Raw genomic sequence first — 26,480 nt, 5'->3', positions numbered from 1 at the left:
TCTCCCTCACCTCACCCTCATTTCCTCTCTCTCTCTCTCTCTCTCTCTCTCTCCCTCTCTCTCTCTTCTTTCCTCTCTCCTTTAAGGAAGAGTAAGTGTTGGAAGGGCAGCTGTGCGTACTTCAGTCGACCTTCTGAGGGTGCAGGAGTGCGGGTTTGGAGGCCCGTCGGTTTAATGGTGGATAGAAGGAAGTTCTGGTTTACGCCAAAGATAGACCCAATAGACAATCGGTGCAGGAGGTGGCCACTCGGCCCCATCGAGCCAGCACCGCCTTCGATCATCCACGATCAGTACCCCGTTCTGCCCTCTGCCCCAGGCCAATAGTCAATAGGCGCAGGAGGAGGCCACTCGGCCCTTCGAGCCAGCACCGCCATCCAATGTGATCACGGCTGATCATTCTCAATCAGTACCACGTTCCTGCCTTCTCCCCGTACCCCCTGACTCCGCTATCCTTAAGAGCTCTATCTAGCTCTCTCTTGAATGCATTCAGAGAATTGGCCTCCACTGCCTTCTGAGGCAGAGAATTCCACAGATTCACAACTCTCTGACTGAAAAGGTTTTTCCTCATGTCCGTTCTAAATGGCCTACCACTTATTCTTAAACTGTGGCCCCTGGTTCTGGACTCCCCCAACATTGGGAACATGTTTCCTGCCTCTAACGTGTCCAACCCCTTGGTAATCTTATACGTTTCGATAAGATCTCCTCTCACCTTTCTAAATTCCAGTGAATACAAGCCTAGTCGCTCCAGTCTTTCAACATATGACAGTCCCGCCATTCCGGGAATTAACCTAGTGAACCTACGCTGCACGCTCTCAATAGCAAGAATATCCTTCCTCAAATTTGGAGACCAAAACTGCACACAGTACTCCAGGTGCGGTCTCACTAGGGCCCTGTACAACTACAGAAGGACCTCTGCTCCTATACTCAACTCCTCTTGTTATGAAGGCCGACATTCCATTGGCTTTCTTCACTGCCTGCTGTACCTGCATGCTTCCTTTCAGTGACTGATGCACTAGGACACCCAGATCTCGTTGTACGTCCCCTTTTCCTAACTTGACACCATTCAGATAATAATCTGCCTTCCTATTCTTACCACCAAAGTGGATAACCTCACACTTATCCACATTGAACTGCATCTGCCATGCATCCGCCCACTCACACAACCTGTCCAAGTCACCCTGCAACCTCATAGCATCTTCCTCACAGTACCCCCTGACTCCGCTATCATTAAGGGCTCTTTCTAACTCTCTCTTGAAAGCATCCAGAGAACTCCACTGCCTTCTGAGGCAGAGAGTTCCACAAAACGCTGGAGTAACTCAGCGGGTCAGGCAGCATGGAGGGCGTTTCGGGATGTCTGAAAAAGGGTCTCGAACCAGAAACTTCAGCCATTCCTTCTCTCCAGAGATGCTGCCTGCCCCGCTGAGTTACTCCAGCATGTTGTGTCTATCTTTGGGGAGGCTAATTGGGGGTTCGGAGAGGGTAGTTAATTACTTTGCCCCCTAGGAGTGGGGGCGATTGTCCCCCCTCCTTGGGCCTGGGGCATTGGAAGGGTGGGGAGAGGTGGGTGGGGCAGTCGATGGATCGATTATTCAGAAGGGCCTCGACCCGAAACGTCGCCCATTCCTTCTCTCCTGAGATGCTGCCTGACCTGCTGAGTTACTCCAGCATTTTGTGAATGAATTCAGCTCTGCTCAATCAAGTGGCAGGCCCGGCGATCGTTTTGCTGAACACCTCCGCTCGGTCCACCAAAAGATACCTGATCTCCCGGTTGCCAAACAAGTTCCCACTCCCGCACTGACCTTTCTGACCTGGGCCTCCTCCACTGTCAGAGTGAGGCCCAGCACACAAATTGGAGGAACAGCACCTCGTATTTCGCTTGGGCAGCTTGCACCCCAGCGGTATGAACATTGACGTGCAGCGTAGGTTTACTAGGTTAATTCCCGGAATGGCGGGGCTGTCAAATGTTGAAAGACTGGAGCGACTAGGCTTGAATACACTGGAATTTAGAAGGATGAGAGGAGATCTTATCGAAACGTATAAGATTATTAAGGGGTTGGACACGTTAGAGGCAGGAAACATGTTCCCAATGTTGGGGGAGTCCAGAACCAGGGGCCACACAGTTTAAGAATAAGGGGTAGGCCATTTAGAACGGAGATGAGGAAAAACCTTTTTCAGTCAGAGAGTCGTGAATCTGTGGAATTCTCTGCCTCAGAAGGCAGTGGAGGCCAATTCTCTGAATGCATTCAAGAGAGAGCTAGATAGAGCTCTTAAGGATAGCGGAGTCAGGGGGTACGGGGAGAAGGCAGGAACGGGGGTACTGATTGAGAATGATCAGCCATGATCACATTGAATGGCGGGTGCTGGCTCGAAGGGCCGAATGGCCTCCTCCTGCACCCTATTGTCTATTGACTTCTCTAACTTCAAACGAAACCTTGCTTTCCCTCTCCCCATTCCTCCCCATCCCGGTTCTCCGACCAGCCTGACTCCTCCTGATTAAAATGTTATCTTGTCACCTTCCCCCAGCTAACAGTGAGCACCTTCTCCTTTGATCTCTCACTCTCACACCCTGCCCTTCCACGCCTCTCGCCTGGCGCCCAGTCTGAAGAAAGGTCCTCGACCCGAAGCGTCGGCCATTCCTGCTCTCCAGGAGATGTTGCCCGTCCCGCTGAGTGACTCCGGCCTTTTGTGCCTACCTTGAGCTAAGTCTTTGCAGCCAAGTGATCATGTGAGCTGGTCATTGTAGTGAAATCAGGCAGCCGGCAAGCTCCCATAAACAATGTGGCGTTGTTGAACACGTAATCTGTTTTGGGGATAAGAGAGAAACTATTTCAACTTGCAGGTAGGTCAGTAATCAGAGGGAAGAGGTTTCGAGAAACGTTGTCGAATAAGCTGGGAATCCATTGCCCCAAGCTAACAAAGCTTTGGTTTTGTTTTTAGTTTAGAGACAGAAACATAGAAAATAGGTGCAGGAGTAGGCCATTCGGCCCTTCGAGCCTGCACCGCCATTCAATATGATCATGGCTGATCATCCAACTCAGTATCCTGTACCTGCCTTCTCTCCATACCCCCTGATCTCTTTAGCCACAAGGGCCACATCTAACTCCCTCTTAAATATAGCCAATGAACTGGCCTCAACTACCTTCTGTGGCAGAGAATTCCAGATTCACCACTCTCTGTGTGAAAAAAAACGTTCTCATCTCGGTCCTAAAAGACTTCCCCCTTATCCTTAAACTGTGACCCCTTGTTCTGGACTTCCCCAACATCGGGAACAATCTTCCTGCATCTAGCCTGTCCAACCCCTTAAGAATTTTGTAAGTTTCTATAAGATCCCCCCTCAATCTTCTAAATTCCAGCGAGTACAAGCCGAGTCTATCCAGTCTTTCTTCATATGAAAGTCCTGCCATCCCAGGAATCAATCTGGTGAACCTTCTCTGTACTCTCTCTATGGCAAGAATGTCTTTTCTCAGATTAGGAGACCAAAACTGTACGCAATACTCCAGGTGCGGTCTCACCAAGGCCCTGTACAACTGCAGCAGAACCTCCCTGCTCCTGATACCGGGCGGAATCGGGCCCTTTGGCCCACCGAGTCCACACCGACCAACACGTTAACACTATCCTACACACACCGGGGAGAATTGACATTTATGCCAAGCACATTAATCTACAAAGACTTTGGCGTGTGGGAGGAAACCGAAGAGATGGGACCTACAAACTTGCACGACTTAGGAGCGCGAAAGCAGACGGGAGGAAGCCCGCGAGATCTCGGGGAGAATGTGCAAATAGTGCGGGCGTCAGGGGTTATGGGGAGAAGGCAGGAGAATGGGGTTGGGAGGGAGAGATAGATCGGCCGCGATTGGATGGCGGAGTAGACTTGATGGGCCGAGTGGCCTAATTTTGCTCCTGTCACTTATGAAACAGCACCCGTAGTCAGGATCGAACCGACTAGAGGCAACAACTCCACCCCTGCGCCTAAGCACACGTGACAATCAGAATTAAAGGACGTCCCTTTAGGAAGGAGATGAGGAGGAATTTCTTTAGCCAGAGGGCGGTGAATCTGTGGGATTCTTTGCCACAGACGGCAGTGGATGTTTTTAAGGCGGAGATGGACAGAGATGGTTCTCTGTCTCCTGACTAACGAACCCCCCCTTCCCCTTCTCCCCCTTTTGTTTTGTTTTGTTTTATTACAGCTTTGAAACACAGAAAGTATGACTAGTTTTTATTTCAATCTATTGAGATATGCAGCACTTTGATAGTAGTATTGCCATTTTTGTCTCTCTCCTTTGACTGTGATCCTCATCGTTGAACTGACATTGTTTTTCATTTTCATGTGTCATATTTCTTAATAGAAATATAAAATAATTTTTTTTTAAAAGAGATGGGTAGATTCTTGATCAATGCGGGTGTCAGGGGTTGTGGGGAGAAGGCAGGAGAATGGGGTCGGGAGGGGAGAGATAGATCAGCCGTGATTGAATGGCGGAGTGGACTCGATGGGCCGAATGGCCTAATTCTGCTCCTATTCCTTACGACCTTATGACTAACATGGGACTAACAGTGCGGGTGTCAGGGGTTACGGGGAGAAGGCAGGAGAATGGGGTTGGGAGGGAGAGATAGACCAGCAGTGATTGAATGGACGTGATGGGCCGAATGGCCTAATTCTGCTCCGATCACTTATGGACAATAATAGACAATAGGTGCAGGAGGAGGCCATTCGGCCCTTCGAGCCAGCACCGCCATTCAATGTGATCACGGCTGATCATTCTCAAATCAGTACCCCGTTCCTGCCTTCTCCCCATACCCCCTGACTCCGCTATCCTTAAGAGCTCTATCTAGCTCTCTCTTGAAAGCATCCAGAGAATTGGCCTCCACAGCCTTCTGAGGCAGAGAATTCCACAGATTCACAACTCTCCGACTGAAAAAGGTTTTCCTCATCTCCGTTCTAAACGGCCGACCCCTTATTCTTAAACTGTGTGTGGCCCCTGGTTCTGGACTCCCCCGACATTGGGAACATGTTTGATAGATGAGATATATTCACATTGACATACAGATGAGATATAGATGAGATATATCAGTCTGAAGAAGGGTCTCGACCCGAAACGTCACCCATTTCTTCTCTCCCGAGATGCTGCCTGACCCGCTGAGATACTCCAGCATTTTGTGAATAAATCGAGATATATTCCACTATCCTTAAGAGCCCAATAACGTGTCATTGATTCAATGATTTTATTTGAACAGTGTTTTATTTGCTGTGGTTGAGATTAAACCTTGTGCGCGTGTATACTGTAGACGAAGAGTTTAATCCGTGTGCTTCTCTGCTTAACTTGCAGATCAGTTGAGTCTGTGGACTGGCCGCTCGAAAGGGATTTGCGTCTGTGCTGGTCGTCGTCAGGAGACCCCCATGGCTTTGCATCCCGCCTGGAGGACCAGCAGCTGATGCTTGGAGGACTCTGCGTGTCCACCAGGGGGCATCTGTGGGCGGCGGGGGATGGCTCTGGACAGTGAGACGGGCGCGTCGTAGCCGCGGTGCCCCTCGCTGCCGGCTTGGCGCCTTCGTTCCGGGAGGGGAGAGGATCTTCCGGGGGCCAGCGGGCAAGGAGCGATGTAGGAGCGCGGGGGGCCTGTGCGGGCTCTGGGCGTCCCTTTCCCGCGCCGACCATGATCGGCAAGAAGAGGAGCGGCTTCCAGATCACCAGCGTCACCATGGACTACGAGGGGGGGGGGGAGGGGCCGGCCAATGGCGTGACGGAGCCGGGCGGGGGGGTGGCAAACGGGGTGGCGGGCAAGCCGGGCGCCGAGCAGCCGCCTGAACCCGGCCCGGCGGGCGCTTCGCCACGAGGGCCCCCGGAGACCGACTCCCCCCAGCAGCAGGACGCGGGCGCCGCGGCCCCCAGGACCCCAGGCCCGACACCCTGCGGCTCCCGTTTCCGGTTGGTGAAGCTGGACGGGCTGGTGGAGGCGTACCGCCGCGGCCGCTGGACATGCACCGACCTACACGGCCGGGACGCGGACGGGCACCTGCTGGCCAAGGCCCTGGACGGCGCCCGGCACGTCAACTCGCTGGACTCGCACCTGGAGGTCAGCGGCCTGGCGCACAGGGCGGTCGGCCTGCTCCGGCACAAACCGCACGCGGCCAAGAGCCAGGACTCGCCGCCGGCCGCCGGCGCCCGGGGACGCTTCCACCCGGCCTTGCCCTCGCCCGGCGACGCGCTGACCGCGCTCCTGCAGGCCGCCAGGGCGCTGCAAGCCAGCGAGGAGCACCGGCTCGCCAGCGCCCCCCCCCGGCCGCCCGGGACCGCCGGGGCCTCCCGGAGCGAGGGCTGCTTTCTTGCCCTGCCGACCAACGAGCCGCCGAGGCCCGGCGCGGCACAGCCCACAGGTGTCAACCTCTCCGGCGCCGAGCACGCCGCGTCAAACCAGGTGTCGCCCAGCGTGAGCCAGCCCACCTCCGGAGAGCACGGAGCAATGAGAAAGGCAAGTCCCAGCTCCTCGCGGTCACCCACCCCCCACCATGGTCGCTCCCCCCCCCCCCCCACCATGGTCGCTCCCCCCCCCACCATGGTCACTCCCCCCCCCCGCAGTCCCCCCCAACATGGTCCCCCCCCCACCATGGTCGCTCCCCCCCCTCCCTCGCAGTCCCCCCCAACATGGTCGTCGTCCCCCTGCAGTCCCCCCCCACCATGGTCACTCCCTCCCCTCCCCCGCAGTCCCCCCCCACCATGGTCACTCCTCCTTCCCTCCCCCGCAGTCCCCCCCCTCCATGGTCGCTCCCCACCCCGCAGTCCCCCCCCACCGTGGTCACTCCTCCCCCCCTCCCCCACAGTCCCCCCCCGCCATGATCGCTCACCCGCAGTCCCCCCCCACCATGGTCACTCCCTCCCTTCCCCCGCAGTCCACCCCCGCCATGGTCGCTCACCCGCAGTCCCCCCCCCACCATGGTCGCTCCCCCCCCCCCCCCGCAGTCCCCCCCCCACCATGGTCGCCCCCCCCCCATCCCTCCTTCAGCCCTCCTCTTGGCTTTGAGCTCAACATCCCCCTCCCCTCTACGACAGCACCATTGGCACCGTTTACCACAGTCCCCTCACCCGCCAGGCTGTTTAGTTTAGAGATACAGCGCGGAAATGAAGGGGTTGGACAGGCTAGATGCGGGAAGATTGTTCCCGATGTTGGGGAAGTCCAGAACAAGGGGCCACACAGTTTAAGGATAAGGGGGAAGTCTTTTAGGACCGAGATGAGAACGTTTTTTTTTCACACAGAGTGGTGAATCTGTGGAATTCTCTGCCACAGAAGGTAGTTGAGGCCAGTTCATTGGCTATATTTAAGAGGGAGTTAAATGTGGCCCTTGTGGCTAAAGGGATCAGGGGGTATGGAGAGAAGGCAGGTACGGGATACTGAGCTGGATGATCAGCCATGATCATATTGAATGGCGGTGCGTACAGGCTCGAAGGGCCGAATGGCCTACTCCTGCACCTATTTTCTATGTTTCTATGAAACAAGCCCCTCCAGCCCAGCGAGACCGCGCCGACCAGCGATGCCCGCACACTGGCACCATCCTACACACACATGGGGCAATTTCCAGGAGCCAATTAGCCCACGAACCTGCACGACTTTTGCCAGCGGGTGCAGCCCGTATGGAGTGTGTTCGTTCTCCCCGTGACCTGCGCGGGTTTGCTCCGGTTTCCTCCCGCGCTCCGAAAGACGTGCATGTTTGTACGTTAATTGGCTTCGGTAAAAGTTGTGCCTTGTGCGTGCGGGGCGGTGTCAATAGTCAAGTTTATTTGTCACGCACACATAAATGTGCTGTGAAATGAAAGATTACCAACAATGAGAGCAATAGAAATAAGCAGTGACACGCACAATCGCAAACCAACACAAAACAAAAAGAAACATCCTTCACAGTGAGTCTCCTCCAGTCACCTCCTCACTCCCCCTATTGAGGGCGTGCAGCGTAGGTTTACTAGGTTAATTCCCTAGGTTAAGTCTGGTTTGGGAACAGCTCTGCCCAGGACAGGAAGGCCCTGCAGAGAGTAGTGCGTTCGGCAGAACGCACCATGGGAACTACACTCGTCCCCCTGCAGGACCTATACATCAGGAGGTGCAGATCCAGAGCAAGCAAGATCATGAGGGACCCCTACCACCCCAACAACGGACTGTTCCAGATGCTACGATCAGGCAAACGCCTCCGCTGTCACGCTGTGAAAACGGAGAGGATGAGATGGAGCTTCTTCCCACAGGCCATCAGGACTGTCAACTTTTATAACCCCAGAGACTACATTTTTTTCGACACTAATAGTAACTTATTAACTTTATTTATATGCTGCAACTGTAATTCTTTTTGTGCACAACCCGCAGGCATTGGCACTTTCATTTCACTGCACATCGTGTATGTGTATGTGACAAATAAATTTGACTTGACTTGACTTGACTTGGAATGGCGGGACTGTCATATGTTGAAAGACTGGAGCGACTAGTCAAGTCAAGTCAAGTCAATTTTATTTGTATAGCACATTTAAAAACAACCCACGTTGCCCAAAGTGCTGTACATCTGATTAGGTACTAAGGAAAAAAATGAAACATACAGTAGCACGCATACATAACAGCACATACAAAACAGTTCACAGCTCCTCCTCAATGGGCCTCAAACGCTAGGGAGTAGAAATAGGTTTTGAGCCTGGACTTAAAGGAGTGGATGGAGGGGGCAGTTCTGATGGGGAGAGGGATGCTGTTCCACAGTCTAGGAGCTGCAACCGCAAAAGCGCGGTCACCCCTGAGCTTAAGCCTAGACCGCGGGATAGTGAGTAGCCCCAAGTCGGCCGACCTGAGGGACCTGGAGTTAGAGAGGTGGGTTAGAAGATTTTTGATGTAGGGGGGGGGAATGTCCATTTAGGGCTTTATATGTGAATAGGAGGAGCTTGAAGTTGATTCTGTACCGTACAGGGAGCCAGTGGAGAGAGGCCAGAATCGGCGTGATGTGGTCCCTTTTACGAGACTAGACTTGTATACACTGGAATTTAGAAGGATGAGAGGAGATCTTATCGAAACGTATAAGATTATTAAGGGGTTGGACACGTTAGAGGCAGGAAACATGTTCCCAATGTTGGGGGAGTCCAGAACAAGGGGCCACACACAGTTTAAGAATAAGGGGTCGGCCATTTAGAACTGAGATGAGGAAAAAAAAATTCAGTCAGAGAGTTGTGAATCTGTGGAATTCTCTGCCTCAGAAGGCAGTGGAGGCCAATTCTCTGAATGCATTCAAGAGAGAGCTGGATAGAGCTCTTAAGGATAGCGGAGTCAGGGGGTATGGGGAGAGGGCAGGAACAGGGTACTGATTGTGGATGATCAGCCATGATCACATTGAATGGCGGTGCGTACAGGCTCGAAGGGCCGAATGGCCTCCTCCTGCACCTATTGTCTGTCGTCACTGCGATGGAAGGCCAGAACGTCTTTTCTATTCCCCTGCCGTCTTCTCCCGCGGTCAGGCTGTTGAAGTTGCCACGTTCCAGGCCGTGCCGGACGGTGCGGACTCAGTGGGCCGAAGGGCCTGTTTCTGCGCTGTATCTCTAAACGAAACCCCAGGTCGGCCTGCGTTTGGTCCATGTCCCTCTAAACCTACCGTACACTCACCTGTCTAAATCCTTCTTAAACGTTGTGACTGTACATGCCCCAACTACCACCGGCAGTTAGTCACTGAAAGGAAGCATGCAGGTACAGCAGGCAGTGAAGAAAGCCAATGGAATGTTGGCCTTCATAACAAGAGGAGTTGAGTATAGGAGCAAAGAGGTCCTTCTGCAGTTGTACAGGGCCCTAGTGAGACCGCACCTGGACTACTGTGTGCAGTTGTACAGGGCCCTAGTGAGACCGCACCTGGAGTACTGTGTGCAGTTTTGGTCTCCAAATTTGAGGAAGGATATTCTTGCTATTGAGGGCGTGCAGTGTAGGTTTACTAGGTTAATTCCCGGAATGGCGGGACTGTCGTATGTTGAAAGACTGGAGCGACTAGGCTTGTATACACTGGAATTTAGAAGGATGAGAGGGGATCTTATCGAAACGTATGAGATTATTAAGGGGTTGGACACGTTAGAGGCAGGAAACATGTTCCCAATGTTGGGGGAGTCCAGAACAAGGGGCCACAGTTTAAGAATAAGGGGTAGGCCATTTAGAACTGAGATGAGGAAAAACTTTTTCAGTAAGAGAGTTGTGAATCTGTGGAATTCTCTGCCTCAGAAGGCAGTGGAGGCCAATTCTCTGAATACATTCAAGAGAGAGCTGGATAGAGCTCTTAAGGATAGCGGAGTCAGGGGGTACGGGGAGAAGGCAGGAACGGGGTACTGATTGAGAATGATCAGCCATGATCACATTGAATGGCGGTGCTGGCTCGAAGGGCCGAATGGCCTACTCCTGCACCTATTGTCTATTGTGTAATTAAAAAAAGTTACCCCTCAAGTGTTCCGATTAAATCTTCTCCCCCCCCCCCCCCCCCCCCCCCCCCTTCACCTTAAACCTATGTCCTCTGGTATTGTCTATTGTCTATTGACACACGCACACAAATAGAATAGTTCTCCTGTCCCCCGAGTTATGATTGTTCAGGATTGTTTCCAATGCAGATAATAATATTAGTGTAAAGTATTCCTTAAATATTAGCAAGGTTGAAGGGCTGGAAACAGCACCCTGCTCAGTCGTAAACTCTGCATATCCGATGCATGTACAGTCTGCCCGCAATCTTTGGGTCTTTATAGACAATAGGCAATAGGTGCAGGAGGAGGCCATTCGGCCCTTCGAGCCAGCACCGCCATTCAACGTGATCATGGCTGATCATTCTTAAATCAGTACCACGTTCCTGCCTTCTCCCCATACCCCCTGACTCCGCTATCCTTAAGAGCTCTATCCAGCTCTCTCTTGAATGCATTCAGAGAATTGGCCTCCACTGCCTTCTGAGGCAGAGAATTCCACAGATTCACAACTCTCTGACTGAAAAAGTTTTTCCTCATCTCAGTTCTAAACGGCCTACCCCTTATTCTTAAACTGTGGCCCCTGGTTCTGGACTCCCCCAACATTGGGAACATGTTTCCTGCCTCTAACGTGTCCAACCCCTTAATAATCTTGTACGTTTCGATAAGATCTCCTCTCATCCTTCTAAATCCCAGTGTACACAAGCCTAGTCCCTCCAGTCTTTCAACATATGAAAGTCCCGCCATTCCGGGAATTAACCTGGTGAACCTACGCTGCACGCCCTCAATAGCAAGAATATCCTTCCTCAAATTTGGAGACCAAAACTGCACACAGTACTCCAGGTGCGGTCTCACTAGGGCCCTGTACAACTGCACACAGTACTCCAGGTGCGGTCTCACTAGGGCCCTGTACAACTGCAGAAGGACCTCTTTGCTCCTATACTCAACTCCTCTTGTTATCGGAGTGAATATTAGTGTATTTTTTAATGTAGGAAATGCAAGTGACAGCTGTCGACTGGAATGGGAATCAGCACAGGCAGGTCGTGTCCCTGCCTTTCCCCAATTGGCAGCCGAGGCTGTCCCCAGAATGTCCTGTAGAGGAAAGGGGGCATGTTCTCTCTCCTGTAGTGGGCAATCCTTCTGTACCTCAGACTTAGTTTAGAGATACAGCGCTGAAACAGGCCCTTCGGCCCACCGAGTCCGCACTGACCAGCGGTCCCCGCACACTAACACTACAGCACACACACACACTAGAGACAATTAACAATGTTACCAAGCCATTAACCTACGAACCTGTAGAGGAATCTGTGGAATTCTCTGCCTCAGAAGGCAGTGGAGGCCAATTCTCTGAATGCATTCAAGAGAGAGCTAGATAGAGCTCTTAAGCATAGCGGAGTCAGGGGGTACGGGGAGAGGGCAGGAACGGGGTACTGATTGTGGATGATCAGCCATGATCACATTGAATGGCGGTGCCGGCTCGAAGGGCCGAATGGCCTCCTCCCGCACCTATTGTCTATTGTCTATTGTTCTTGATTCCCCTACACTGGGCAAGAGACCCTGTGCGTCTACCCGATCTATTCCTCTCATGCTTTTATACACCTCTATAACATCACCCAACTAGGCTCCAGCCTGCTCGACCTCTCCCTAAATGCTCAGGCCCTCGAGTCCTGGCAGCGTCCTCGTAAGTCTTCTCTGCGCCCTTTCCAGCTTGACAACATTTTTCCGACCTCACGGTGCCCAAAACTGCACACAATGCTCTTAATGTGGCCTCGCCGATGCCTTACGTAACTGCAACATGACCTCACGACTTCCAACACTCAATAGGGGGGTTTTCAAGGAGAAGCCAGAGCTGTGTGTTGAGCATGCCTTGTGCCCGCCAGCTGCAGACGAGGTGCCAGGCATGGGGAGCGTTGGCACCACAACAAATCTGCCCTTTCTGCCAGGTGAACACATTCGTCTGGGATAAGCCAGGCGCCCGCCCTCCGGGCAGCAGCTGTGTTTGCAAATAGAAACATAGAAACATAGAAAATAGGTGCAGGAGTGGGCCATTCGGCCCTTCGAGCCTGTACGCACCGCCATTCAATATGAAGGATTAGGGGGGATCTTATTGAAACATATAAGATAATTAGGGGATTGGACACATTAGAGGCAGGAAACATGTTCCCAATGTTGGGGGAGTCCAGAACAAGGGGCCACAGTTTAAGAATAAGGGGTCGGCCATTTAGAACAGAGATGAGGAAGAACTTTTTCAGTCAGAGAGTGGTGAAGGTGTGGAATTCTCTGCCTCATAAGGCAGTGGAGGCCAGTTCGTTGGATGCTTTCAAGAGAGAGCTGGATAGAGCTCTTAAGGATAGCGGAGTGAGGGGGTACGGGGAGAAGGCAGGAACGGGGTACTGATTGAGAGTGATCAGCCATGATCACATTGAATGGCGGTGCTGGCTCGAAGGGCTGAATGGCCTACTCCTGCACCTATTGTCTATTGTCTATTGTCTATTATCATGGCTGATCATCCAGCTCAGTATCCCGTACCTGCCTTCTCTCCATACCCCCTGATCCCTTTAGCCACAAGGGCCACATCTAACTCCCTCTTAAATATAGCCAATGAACTGGCCTCAACTACCTTCTGTGGCAGAGAATTCCGCAGATCCACCACTCTGTGTGAAAAAAAACGTTCTCATCTCGGTCCTAAAAGTCTTCCCCCTTATCCTTAAACTGTGTGGCCCCTTGTTCTGGACTTCCCCAACATCGGGAACAATCTTCCCGCATCTAGCCTGTCCAACCCCTTAAGAATTTTGTACGTTTCTATAAGATCCCCCCCCCTCAATCTTCTAAATAACCAGGTTCCCCGTGATCAGCAGCACGGCAAGAATCCGATCAGCTAGTCGGGCAGAGGTTTGAGGGGCAAGCGCTATCACGGGCGCCGTTCCCCGTCAGTCGTTCAGTTTCAGTCTCGTTTATTGTCACGTGTACCGAGGTGCTGGATAGACTCGGCTTGTACTCGCTGGAATTTAGAAGGTTACGTTTCTTTGCGTACCGCACTTCAGTACAGGCGATTTAGACGGAGTGGTTCATCTTGCTCCTCTAGTATCTTTGCTAGAGGGGGAGGTTGAGCAGGCTGGGTCTCTATTCCTTGGAGTGCAGGTGATAATAGACAATAGGTGCAGGAGGAGGCCATTCGGCCCTTCGAGCCTGTACGCACCGCCATTCAATGTGATCATGGCTGATCATTCTCAATCAGTACCCCGTTCCTGCCTTCTCCCCATACCCCCTGACTCCGCTATCCTTAAGAGCTCTATCTAGCTCTCTCCTGAATGCATTCAGAGAATTGGCCTCCACTGACTTCTGCCTACTACGGTTTTTGGGTTGAGTGGTTTATCTTGCTCTGCTCGATTATCTTTCCCCTCCAGCTCACGCCCTCTGGTGCTGGCAAAATCCTCGTAGACTAATGTGTCGAAACTGAACTAAATGTGACTCTTTGACCCATTATTCAGTGTGGCGGCCTTAAGGGAGGGGCCTTTTTAAGCCCCCTTGTAGCTCAGACCCTCTAGTCCTGGCAACGTCCTCACAAAATCCTCCCTGCACCCTTTCCCTGCTTCCTGCTTCTAACACTCGGCCCTCGATTTACTCCGTTTAGTTTGGAGTTCAGTTCAGAGATACAGCGCGGAAACAGGCCCTTCGGCCCCACCGAGTCCACGCCGACCAGCGATCCCCGCGCACTAACACTGTCTATCCCACACACACACACACACACGCGCACACACACACACCAGGGACAGTTAACATTTATAGAAAAGCCAATTAACCTTCAAACCTCTCTGCACGTCTTTGGATTGTGGGGAGGAAACCGGAGCTCTCGGGGAAAACCCACGCGGGGAGGACGCCCAAACTCCGTGCGGGCGGCGCCCGTAGTCGGGATGGAACCCGGGTCTCCGGCGCGGTGAGGCGGGAACTCTAACGCTGCCTGTCGCAAACGGCTGCCCGTTCGGCCAGAAGCCCGGGGTTTTAGACGAGGTGTTTCAGGTGACCCACTCTGCAGTGAACTCCCCCTGGTTAAGACGCAGCCCGGGAAAGCGCGCTGGGCGGGGGCCCCTGCTTGTGCCGATCCAAAATATTGACGTTGGTGCCTTGCCAGCGGTTGCAGCTGAATGGGCCCTCAGTGGCCGGCTGAGGGGCGGGAGAGGCAGGGGCGGCTGGAAGAAGTGGCACACTGTGCTGCGATCAAACCCCAGCGAGATGCTGTTACCTGCCAAGCAAGGGCAGGAGGCCACTCAGCATGTATGGAGTCTTTCACCTCCCGCTCCGAGCCCCTCTCGGCGGCTCGTGAAGCCTTCCCTGTAGAAACATAGAACAGAGGAAAAATAGGTGCAGGAGTCGGCCATTCGGCCCCTCCGAGCCAGCACCGCCATTCAATATGATCACGGCTGATCGTCTAAAATCAATACCCCGTTCCTGCTTTCTCCCCCACATCCCTTGATTCCATAGAAAAGAAAACCGCAGATGCTGGTTTAAATCAAAGGTAGACACAAGATGCTGGAGTAACTCAGCGGGTCAGGCAGCATCTCGGGAGAGAAGGATGAGAGGAGAACTTATCGAAACGTATAAGATCATTAAGGGGTTGGACACGTTAGAGGCAGGAAACGTGTTCCCAATGTTGGGGGAGTCCGGAACAAGGGGCCACAGTTTAAGAATAAGGGGTAGGCCATTTAGAACGGAGACGGGGAAAAACTTTCTCAGTCAGAGAGTTGTGAATCTGTGGAATTCTCTGCCTCAGAAGGCAGTGGAGGCCAATTCTCTGAATGCATTCAAGAGAGAGCTGGATAGAGCTCTTAAGGATAGCGGAGTCAGGGGGTATGGGGAGAGGGCAGGAACGGGGTACTGATTAAGAATGATCAGCCATGATCACATTGAATGGCAGTGCTGGCTCGGGGCCGAATGGCCTCCTCCTGCACCTATTGTCTATTTGGCCCATCTGAGCATTGCCAACTCTTTGGAAGAGCTGGTCCTTTAGTCCCTGCCTTCCCTTTACAGCGTTGTCATTTTTCTTTGTCAGGGTGCAGAGGAGATTTACGAGAATGAGCCTCAAGTCTGAGCTACAGGGAGAGGTTGAGCAGGCTGGGACTCTATTACTTGGAGCGCAGGAGGATGAGGGGCGATCTTATAGAGGTGTACAAAATCACGAGAGGAACAGATCGGGTAGACGCACAGAGTCTCTTGCCCAGAGTGGAGGAAGCGGGAACTAGAGGGCATGGGTTTATGGTGAAGGGGAAAGGATTTAATGGGAATTTGAGACAATAGACAATAGGTGCAGGAGGAGGCCATTTGGCCGTTCGAGCCAGCACCGCCATTCAATGTGATCATGGCTGATCATTCTCAATCAGTACCCCATTCCTGCCTTCTCCCCATACCCCCTGACTCCGCTATCTTTATGAGCTCTATCTAGCTCTCTCTTCAACAACAGTTCAACAACAGTTCAACAGAGCTTTATTTGTCATTCGGTACCAAGGTACCGAACGAAACTACATAGCAGTCACACACAAAAAAGAACACAAGACACATGACCCCAACACAAACGTCCATCACAGTGACTCCAAACACCCCCTCACTGTGAAGGAGGCAACAAAACTTCCACTCTCTTCCCCACGCCCACGGACAGACAGCTCGTCCCCGGCCGACCCGCACAGTCCCCGCAAGGGGATGGAAGTCCCCGCGGCCGAGTCGCACCGGGCGCTGAGACGTCTCGCGGCCGAGCCGGGCGATGGAAGGCCCCGCGACCGAGCCGTGCGCAGCTAAGTCCCGCGGCCGAGCCGCACCGGGCGATGTTAGGCCCCACGGCCGAGCCGCACCGGGCGATGGAAGGCCCCGCGGCCAAGCCACACCGGGCGATGTTAAGTCCAGCGGCCGAGCCGCACCAGCGATGAAAAGTCCCGCGGCCGAGCCGCGCCGGGTGATGTTAGGCCCCGCGGCCCAGGCACTGTTAAGTCCAGCGGCCGAGCCGCACCAGCGATGTTAGGCCCCGCGGCCGAGCCGCACCGGGCACTGTTAAGTCCAGCGGCCGAGCCGCACCAGCGATGTTAGGCCGCGCGGCCGAGCCGCACCCCGCGCCGTGAGGAAGAGACCTAAAAGAGAAAGGTTACCCCCCCCACCCACACCCCCCCCCCCCCCCACACCACCACCCCCCACACATACACAACCAAAACAAAAAAAACCCCATCCCAACACCGACACACAACAAAAAAAAGAAGGAAAAAAGACGAACAGACTGCTAGCGAGCCGCAGCCGTTAGGCGCCGCCACTTCCGAGACTTGGCCTCCACTGCCTTCTGAGGCAGAGAATTCCACAGATTCACAACTCTCTGACTGAAAAAGTTTTTCCTCATCTCCGTTCTAAATGGCCGATCCCTTATTCTTAAACTGTGTGTGGCCCCTGGTTCTGGACTCCCCCAACATTGGGAACATGTTTCCTGCCTCTAACGTGTCCAACCCCTTAATAATCTTATACGTTTCGATAAGATCCCCTCTCATCCTTCTAAATTCCAGTGTATACAAGCGGGGTAAGTTTTTCACACAAAGACCAGTGGGTGTATGGAACGAGCTGCCGGAGGAGGTGTTGAGGCTGGGACTATCCCAACGTTTAAGAAACAGTTGGACAGATACATGGATAGGACGGGTTTGGAGGAATATGGGCCAGGACTAGTGTAGACGGGGCATGTTGGTCGGTGTGGGCAAGTTGGGACGAAATTATTTTAAGAATAAGGGGTAGGCCGTTTAGAACGGAGATGAGGAAAAAACCTTTTTCAGTCAGAGAGGTGTGAATCTGTGGAATTCTCTGCCTCAGAAGGCAGTGGAGGCCAATTCTCTGAATGCATTCAAGAGAGAGCTAGATAGAGCTCTTAAGGATAGCGGAGTCAGGGGGTATGGGGAGAAGGCAGGAACGGGGTACTGATTGAGAATGATCAGCCATGATCACATTGAATGGCGGTGCTGGCTCGAAGGGCCGAATGGCCTCCTCCTGCACCTATTGTCTATTGAAATGCCTTTTTCCACTCTGTATGACTCGGTCTGTAGCAAACTGGGGATTGGGAGAGAGAGGCCCATCGAGTCCACCCCGCCATTCAATCATGGCTGATCTATCTCTCCCTCCCAACCCCTTTCTCCTGCCTTCTCCCCACAACCTCTGACACCCGCACTAATCAAGAATCTGCCTTAAAAATATCCACTGACTTGGCCTCCACAGCCGTCTGTGGCAAAGAATCCCACAGATTCACCGCCCTCTGACTGAAGAAATTCCTCCTCATCTCCTTCCCAAAAGAACGTCCTTTAATTCTGAGGCTGAGTCTTGTATTCCTAGACTCTCCCACTAGTGGAAACATCCTCCCCACATCCACTCTGTCCAGGCCTTTCATTATTCTGTAAGTTTCAATGAGGTCCCCCCCTCATCGTTCTTCTAAACTCCAGCGAGTACAGGCCCAGTGCCGACAAACGGTCATCATAGGTTAACCCACTCACTCCTGGGGTCGTTCTCGTGAGCCTCCTCTGGACCCTCTCCAGAGCCAGCACATCCTGCAGTGTGAGGTTATCCACTTTGGTGGTAAGAAGGCAGAGTATTATCTGAATGGTGTCAAGTTAGGACAGGGGGCGTACAACGAGATCTGGGTGTCCTAGTGCATCAGTCGCTGAAAGGAAGCATGCAGGTACAGCAGGCAGTGAAGAAAGCCAATGGAATGTTGGCCTTCGTAACAAGAGGAGTTGAGTATAGGAGCAAAGAGGTCCTTCTGCAGTTGTACAGGGCCCTAGTGAGACCGCACCTGGAGTACTGTGTGCAGTTTTGGTCTCCAAATTTGAGGAAGGATATTCTTGCTATTGAGGGCGTGCAGCGTAGGTTTACTAGGTTAATTCCCGGAATGGCGGGACTGTCATATGTTGAAAGACTGGAGCGACTAGGCTTGTATACACTGGAATTTAGAAGGATGAGAGGGGATCTTATCGAAACATATGAGATTATTAAGCGGTTGGACACGTTAGAGGCAGGAAACATGTTCCCAATGTTGGGGGAGTCCAGAACAAGGGGCCACAGTTTAAGAATAACGGGTAGGCCATTTAGAACTGAGATGAGGAAAAACTTTTTCAGTCAGAGAGTTGTGAATCTGTGGAATTCTCTGCCTCAGAAGGCAGTGGAGGCCAATTCTCTGAATGCATTCAAGAGAGAGCTAGATAGAGCTCTTAAGGATAGCGGAGTCAGGAGGTATGGGGAGAGGGCAGGAACGGGGTACTGATTGTGGATGATCAGCCATGATCACATTGAATGGCAGTGCTGGCTCGAAGGGCCGAATGGCCTTCTCCTGCACCGATTGTCGAGTGTCTATTATGAATCTGTGGAATTCTCTGCCACAGAGGGCAGTGGAGGCCAATTCGCTGGATGTTTTCAAGAGAGAGTTAGACTTAGCTCAGGGCTAATGGAATCAAGGGATATGGGGGAGAAACCAGGAACTGATTGTGGATGATCAGCCGTGATCATATTGAATGGGGGTGCTGGCTCGAAGGGCCGAATGGCCTTCCTCAGATGCGGAGGCCAAAATTGCTCACAATACTCCAAATGCGGCCTGACCAGCGCCTTGTAGAGCCTCGACATTACATCCCTGTTTTTGCATACAAGCCCTCTCGAAGTAAATGAGTTAGCTTTCGTTCAGAGAAGTCAGCGAACGTAATGTTTAAGTGTACTGTGTAATGTTACCCGTGATGGCTGCTTCTGCTGGGGGTGGAGGGGTGGGGGGTTTAACTCTGCAAAAACCTCTCCTTCTCTCTCACCCCCCCCATAGTTGTCTGAGCCCGGGTCCACCCCCGCCTCGCCAGCCCCCTCGGCCCAGGACGGCAGCCCCGCCAGGAAGACTCGCGAGGCCGACGGCAGCGGCTCGCTGCGCTTCCTGTTGCCCATGCACAGCCTCGCCTCCTCCATGCTGTCTGTCGGGGCACACCAGGACGGCGACGACGACAGGTACAGCCTTCGGCCCAGCGGCGGGGAGCGGGCAAGTGATTAATGTGCACGTGCGCGGTACCATGTGGCACTGTTAGTGTGCCAGCTAGGGGTTGCCAACTGTCCCGTATTAGACCCGGGGGGCCACTGTAGGCCCGGACACTGTAATCTGAGACAGTGTAGGCCCGGACAGTGTAGGCCCGGACACTGTAGGCCCCGACATTGTAGGCCCCGACATTGTAGGCCCCGACATTGTAGGCCCTGACATTGTAGGCCCAGACAGTGTAGGTCCAGACAGTGTAGGCCCGGACAGTGTGGGCCCAGATGCTGTAGGGCCCGACGTTGTTGGCCCGGACAGTGTAGGACCGGACAGTGTAGACCCAGACAGTGTAGACACAAACGCTGTAGGCCTCGACAGTGTAGGCCCGGACAGTGTAGACACGGACAGTGTAGACACAAACGCTGTAGGCCCGGATGCTGTAGGCCCCGACGCTGTAGGCCCCGACGCTGTAGGCCCCGACGGTGTAGGCCCAGACAGTGTAGACCCAAACGCCGTAGGCCCGGACAGTGTAGGCCCGGACAGTGTAGACCCGGACAGTGTAGGCCCGGACAGTGTAGACCCAGACAGTGTGGACCCAAACGCTTTATTCACAAAATGCTGGAGTAACTCAGCAGGTCAGGTACCATCTCAGGAGAGAAGGAATGGGTGACGTTTCGGGTCGAGACCCTTCTTCAGACTGATGTCAGGGGGGCGGGACAAAAGAAGGATATAGGTGGAGACAGGAAGATAGAGGGAGATCTGGGAAGGGGGAGGGGAAGGGAGGGACAGAGGAACTATCTAAAGTTGGAGAAGTCGATGTTCATACCGCTGGGCTGCAAGCTGCCCAAGCGAAATATGAGGTGCTGTTCCTCCAATTTCCGGTGGGCCTCACTATGGCACTGGAGGAAGCCCATGACAGAAAGGTCAGAGTGGGAGGGGGAGTTGAAGTGCTCAGCCACCGGGAGATCAGTTTGGTTAATGTGGACCGAGCGCAGGTGTTCAGCGAAGCGATCGCCGAGCCTGCGCTTGGTTTCGCTGTAGGCCCAGACAATGTAGACCCAGACAGTGTAGACACAAACGCTGTAGGCCTCGACAGTGTAGGCCCGGACAGTGTAGACCCAGACAGTTTAGACCCGGACGCTGCAGGCCCTGACGGTGTAGGCCCGGACAGTGTAGACCCAGACAGTGTAGACCCAGACACTGTAGGCCCCGACAGTATAGGCCGGACAGTGTAGACCGGGACGCTGTAGGCCCGGACAGTGTAGACCCAGACGCTGTAGGCCCGGACGCTGTAGGCCCCGACAGTGTAGGCCCAGACAGTGTAGGCCCGGACGCTGTAGGCCCCGACAGTGTAGGCCCGGACGCTGTAGGCCCCGACAGTGTAGGCCCGGACAGTGTAGACCCGGATGCTGTAGGCCCCGACGGTGTAGACCCCGACAGTGTAGGCCTGGGCAGTGTAGACCCGGGCGCTGTAGGCCCCGACAGTGTAGGCCCGGACGCCGTAGGTCTGGAGGCCCGGGCGCCGCCTAACGGAGGTTGCTTAGCAACCCACCTGCCGGCCCAGGTGGCCGCCATTGGTGGAGCGGGAGCACGTAGCCGCTGGCTGGGTGGGGTCATGTGGGGCGCGGGGCGGTGACATCACTTGTCCCTTATTTGGGAGTGAGATAGTTGGCAACCCCTAGTGTGAGTGCATGTTTCTGTGTGGCATTATTAGTGTGCAAGTATACTCCACTGTGAAACTATTAGCATGTAAATCCCGTTTACGTGTGCACGTGTTCGTAAGTATACTGCACTACTTGACACTTAGTGTGTGAGCACACTTTCACTGTGTGACACTATTAGTGTGTGCGTGCACTGCACTGCAAAAATATTAGTGTGTAAGTACCCTTTGCTCGTGCAAATATTAGGAAGTACACCGTACTAAGTGACACTATTTGTGTGTGAGTGCACTTTACTGTGCAATGCTACTAGTGTGCAAGAACACTCTCGTGAAACTATTAGCCTGTAAGTACAATTTACATGTGCAAATATTAGTAAGTATACTGTACGATGTGACACTGAGTGTATGAATGCACGTTACTCTGCGACACTATTAGCGTGCAAGAACACTACTGTGAAACTATTTGCACATTGATACCATTTACGTGTGCAAATGTTAGTGAGTGCGCTACTCTGATACAGTGTGAGTGCACTTTGCGCTGTGACACTAGTGTGTATGTACACTCTACCGTGACACTATTGGTGTGCAAGTACCCTTTACATGTGCAAATATTGTCAAGCACACACTACTATGTGGCACTGAGTGTGCGAGTGCACTTTACTGTGTGCAGGTACACGCCAAAGTGAAGCTGTTAGCGTACAAGTACCCTTTACATGTGCAAATATTAGTGAGTGCACCGTGCTATGTGACACTATTAGTATGTGAGTGCACTTTACTGTGCAACACTACCAGTGTGCAAGAACACTCTCCCGTGAAACTATTAGCCTGTAAGTACAATTTACATGTGCAAATATTAGTAAGTATACTGTACTATGTGACACTGAGTGTATGAATGCACGTTACTCTGCGACACTATTAGCGTGCAAGAACACTACTGTGAAACTATTTGCACATAGATACCATTTACGTGTGCAAATGTTAGTAAGTACGCTACTATGTAATACAGTGTGTGAGTGCACTTCACGCTGTGACACTAGTGTGTAAGTACACTCTACCGTGTCACTATTGGTGTGCAAGTACCTTTTACATGTACAAATATTGTCAAGCACACACTACTATGTGGCACTGAGTGTGTGAGTGCACTTTACTGTGTGACACGATTAGTGTGCAGGTACACTCCAAAGTGAAGCTGTTAGCGTACAAGTACCCTTTACATGTGCAAATATTAGTGAGTGCACCGTGCTATGTGACACTATTAGTATGTGAGTGCACTTTACTGTGCAACACTACCAGTGTGCAAGAACACTCTCCCGTGAAGCTATTAGCCTGTAAGTACAATTTACAAGTGCAAATATTAGTAAGTATACTGTACTATGTGACACTTAGTGTATGAATGCACGTTACTCTGCGACACTATTAGCGTGCAAGAACACTACTGTGAAACTATTTGCACATTGATACCATTTACGTGTGCAAATGTTAGTGAGTGCACTACTCTGTGATACAGTGTGTGAGTGCACTTTGCGCTGTGACACTAGTGTGTAAGTACACTCTACCGTGACACTATTGGTGTGCAAGTACCCTTTACATGTGCAAATATTGTCAAGCACACACTACTATGTGGCACTGAGTGTGCGAGTGCACTTTACTGTGTGCAGGTACACTCCAAAGTGAAGCTGTTAGCGTACAAGTACCCTTTACGTGTGCAAATATTAGTGGTTGCACTGTGCTATGTGACACTATTAGTGTGTGGGTGCGCTTTACTGTGTATAACTACATACTTGGTGTGTATGTACGTTGTTTGGTGTGTTTTGTGATGCGACTTCTGGTGCGGCGTGACTATTGGTGTGCAAGTGCACTTTGCGACGCGGCCACTGTAGGTGTGCAAGGATTCATTGCCTCTGACTATGAGTGTGATGGTCTGGGCTGCCTACACAACTCACTGCAATTTCTTGCGGTCTTGGGTTTAGTTTAGTTTAGTTAGACCGCAATTTACATGTGCAAATATTAGTAAGTATACTGTACTATGTGACACTTAGTGTATGAATGCACTTTACTCTGCGACACTATTAGCGTGCAAGTACACTACTGTGAAACTATTTGCACATAGATACCATTTACGTGTGCAAATGTTAGTGAGTACACTAGGGGCGGCACGGTGGCGCAGCGGTAGAGTTGCCGCCTTACAGCGCCGGAGACTCAGGTTCGATCCTGACTACGTGTGCCGTCTGTACGGAGTTTGCACGTTCTCCCCGTGACCTGCGTGGGTTTTCTCCAAGATCTTCGGTTTCCTCCCACACTCCAAAGACGTCCAGGTTTGTAGGTTAATTGACTGGGTAAATGTAAAAATTGTCCCTAGTGGGTGTAGGATAGTGTTAGTGTGCGGGGATCGCTGGGCGGCGCGGACTCGGTGGGCCGAAGGGCCTGTTTCCGCGCTGTATCTCTAAAATAAAAAGAAATTGCAGTGAATTGTGGACGCAGCCCAGACCATCGCACTCATAGTGCGGAAACAGGCCCTTCGGCCCACTGAGCCCGCGCCGACCAGCGATCCCCGCACACTAACACTAGCCCACACACACCAAGAGCAATTTATAATCTTTTCAAAGTCAATTAACCTGCAAACCTGCACGTCTTTGGAGTGTGGATGGAAACCGATGATCCTGAGGGAAAACCCACGCACTTTAGTTTAGTTTAGAGATACAGCGCAGAAACAGGCCATTTCGGCCCACCGGGTCCGCGCCGCCCAGCGATCCCCGCGCACTAACACTATCCCACACCCACTAGGGACAATTTTTTTACATTTGCCCAGCCAATTAACCTACAAACCCGCACGTCTTTGGAGTGTGGGAGGAAACCGAAGATCTCGGAGAAAACCCCCGCAGGTCACGGGGAGAACGTGCAAACCCCGCACAGACGGCGCCCGTAGTCGGGATCGAACCTGGGTCTCTCCCGCTGTAAGGCAGCAACTCTACCGCTGCGCCACTTTGCCGCATTGGATGGAACTGTTCCAACGGGCCAGCAGTGCTCTAGTTGGTATAGGCGTTGACACGCGGTGCTTAATCTGACCTTGAGCAGGAAACGTCTGAATACACTTGGCCGGGAAGTGTGGTCAGATGGAGAGGGAATTGCTGCAGCTGATATCGCTCGCCTTGATATGCAGAAGCAGCCTGTGTGCGTGGGTGTGTGTGTGTGTGTGTTTGTGTGTGCGTGCTGTTCTGCAACCCATTGTGACTTCTGCCAGAATTTAGATTTTTTTAGATTTAGGGATACAGCGCGGAAACAGGCCCTTCGGCCCACCGAGTCCGCGCTGCCCAGCGATCCCCGCACACTAACACTATCCACACACACTAGGGACAATGTTTACATTTACCCAGTCAATTAACCTACAAACCTGCACGTCTTTGGAGTGTGGGAGGAAACCGAAGATCTCGGAGAAAACCCACGCAGGTCACGGGGAGAACGTACACACTCCGTACAGACGGCGACCGTAGTCGGGATCGAACCTGAGTCTCCGGCGCTGCATTCGCTGTAAGGCGGCAACTCTACCTTTAGTTTATTAGTTTAGTTTAGTTTAGTTTAGTCACTGGAGTTTAGAAGGATGAGAGGGGGATCTTATAGAGACGTATAAAATCATAAAAGGACTGGACAAGCTAGATGCAGGAAAAATGTTCCCAATGTTGGGGGAGTCCAGAACCAGGGGCCACACACACACACACACACACAGTCTAAGAATAAAGGGGAGGCCATTTAAAACTGAGGTGAGAAGGAGCTTTTTCACCCAGAGAGTTGTGAATTTGTGGAATTCTCTGCCACAGAGGGCAGTGGAGGCCAAATCACTGGATGGATTTAAGAGAGAGACAGATAGAGCTCTAGGGGCTGGTGGAATCAAGGGATATGGGGAGAAGGCAGGCACGGGTTACTGATTGCGGACGACCAGCCACGATCACAATGAATGGCGGTGCGTACAGGCTCGAAGGGCCGAATGGCATCCTCCTGCACCTATTTTCTGTGTTTCTATAGAGATTAGAGACGCAGGGCAGTGCACAGGGAACTGCAGATGCTGGAATCGTGCACAGAACACAAAGTGCCGGAGTGACTAGGCGAGTCAGGCAGCCATCTTAGTTTGATTTTAGTTTAGAGATACAGCGCGGAAACAGGCCCTTCGGCCCACCGCGTGTGTGCTCACCGCATGCGTGCGTGCCCACCGGAGATCACCCTGCACACTAACACTACCCTCCACACACTATAACCTTTACCAAAGTCAATTAACCTGCAAACTCTCGCCCCTAGAGCTCTATCTAACTCTCTCTTAAATTCATCCAGTCATTTGGCCTCCACTGCCCTCCCTCTGTGGCAGAGAATTCCACAAATTCACACATCTCTGGGTGAAAAAGTTCCTTCTCACCTCAGTTTTAAATGGCCTCCCCTTTATTCTTCGACTGTGGCCGTGACTGTGTGCCAGCATCTGCAGTTCCTTCCTGCGTGTCTAATCTTTATAGAAACACAGAAGATAGGTGCAGGAGGAGGCCATTCGCCCCTTCGTGCGTCTTTGGAGTCTGGGTGGAAACCGAAGATCCTGATGGAAAAACCCACACAATAGACAATAGGTGCAGGAGGAGGCCATTCGGCCCTTCGAGCCAGCGCCGCCATTCAATGCGATCATGGCTGATCATTCTCAATCAGTGCCCCGTTCCTGCCTTCTCCCCATACCCCCTGACTCCGCTATCCTTAAGAGCTCTATCCAGCTCTCTCTTGAATGCATCCAGAGAATTGGCCTCCACTGCCTTCTGAGGCAGAGAATTCCACAGGTTCACAACTCTCTGACTGAAAATGTTTTTCCTCATCTCAGTTCAAAATGGCCTACCCCTTATTCTTAAACTGTGTGGCCCCTGGTTCTGGACTCCCCCAACATTGGGAACATGTTTCCTGCCTCTAACGTGTCCAACCCCTTAATAATCTTAACACAGGTCACTTTAGTTTAGTTTAGAGATACAGCGCGGAAACAAGCCCTTTCGGCCCACCGGGTCCGCGCCGACCAGCGATCCACGCACACTAACACCATCCTGCACCCCCTTGGGACAATTTTTTTAACATTTACCAAGCCAATTAACCTACAAACCTGCACGTCTTTGGAGTGTGGGAGGAAACCGGAGCACCCGGAGAAAACCCACGCAGGTCACAGGGAGAACGTACAAACTCCGCACAGACAGCCCCCCGTGGTCAGGATCGAACCCGGTCTCTGGCGCTGTGAGGCAGCAACTCTACCGCTAGGCCCCTGTGCCATCCAAATTCTAGTGCTATAAGCCACGCTTATATCTATTTGAAGCATGTGCAAGGATAACTTTCATTACGTTCTTTCCATGCGAAA

The 26,480-nt window shown here is 52.5% G+C and overlaps 2 protein-coding genes across 2 annotated transcripts in view; both read left to right on the top strand.

Annotated features, from left to right (window-relative positions):
• LOC144609295 (phosphatidylinositol 4,5-bisphosphate 3-kinase catalytic subunit alpha isoform-like) overlaps window positions 1-5,499 on the top strand; it is a 40,105-nt gene extending 34,606 nt beyond the window's left edge. Inside the window, exon 12 of the mRNA XM_078427726.1 lies at window positions 5,325-5,499. Coding sequence (XP_078283852.1) covers window positions 5,325-5,499 — 175 coding nt within the window. The remainder of the gene's footprint in view (window positions 1-5,324) is intronic.
• Window positions 5,500-5,652: 153 nt separating this feature from the next.
• Window positions 5,653-26,480, top strand: part of LOC144609294 (TSC22 domain family protein 4-like) — an 86,142-nt gene continuing 65,314 nt past the window's right edge. Inside the window, exons 1-2 of the mRNA XM_078427725.1 lie at window positions 5,653-6,468; window positions 19,258-19,433. Coding sequence (XP_078283851.1) covers window positions 5,653-6,468; window positions 19,258-19,433 — 992 coding nt within the window. The remainder of the gene's footprint in view (window positions 6,469-19,257; window positions 19,434-26,480) is intronic.

Source organism: Rhinoraja longicauda, chromosome 34 (genome assembly GCF_053455715.1).
Source record: "Rhinoraja longicauda isolate Sanriku21f chromosome 34, sRhiLon1.1, whole genome shotgun sequence".
In the NCBI taxonomy this organism is placed as follows: Eukaryota; Metazoa; Chordata; class Chondrichthyes; order Rajiformes; family Arhynchobatidae; genus Rhinoraja; species Rhinoraja longicauda.
Note: the sequence above shows the minus strand (reverse complement) of the source record. Positions and strands in the feature narration are given on the sequence as shown.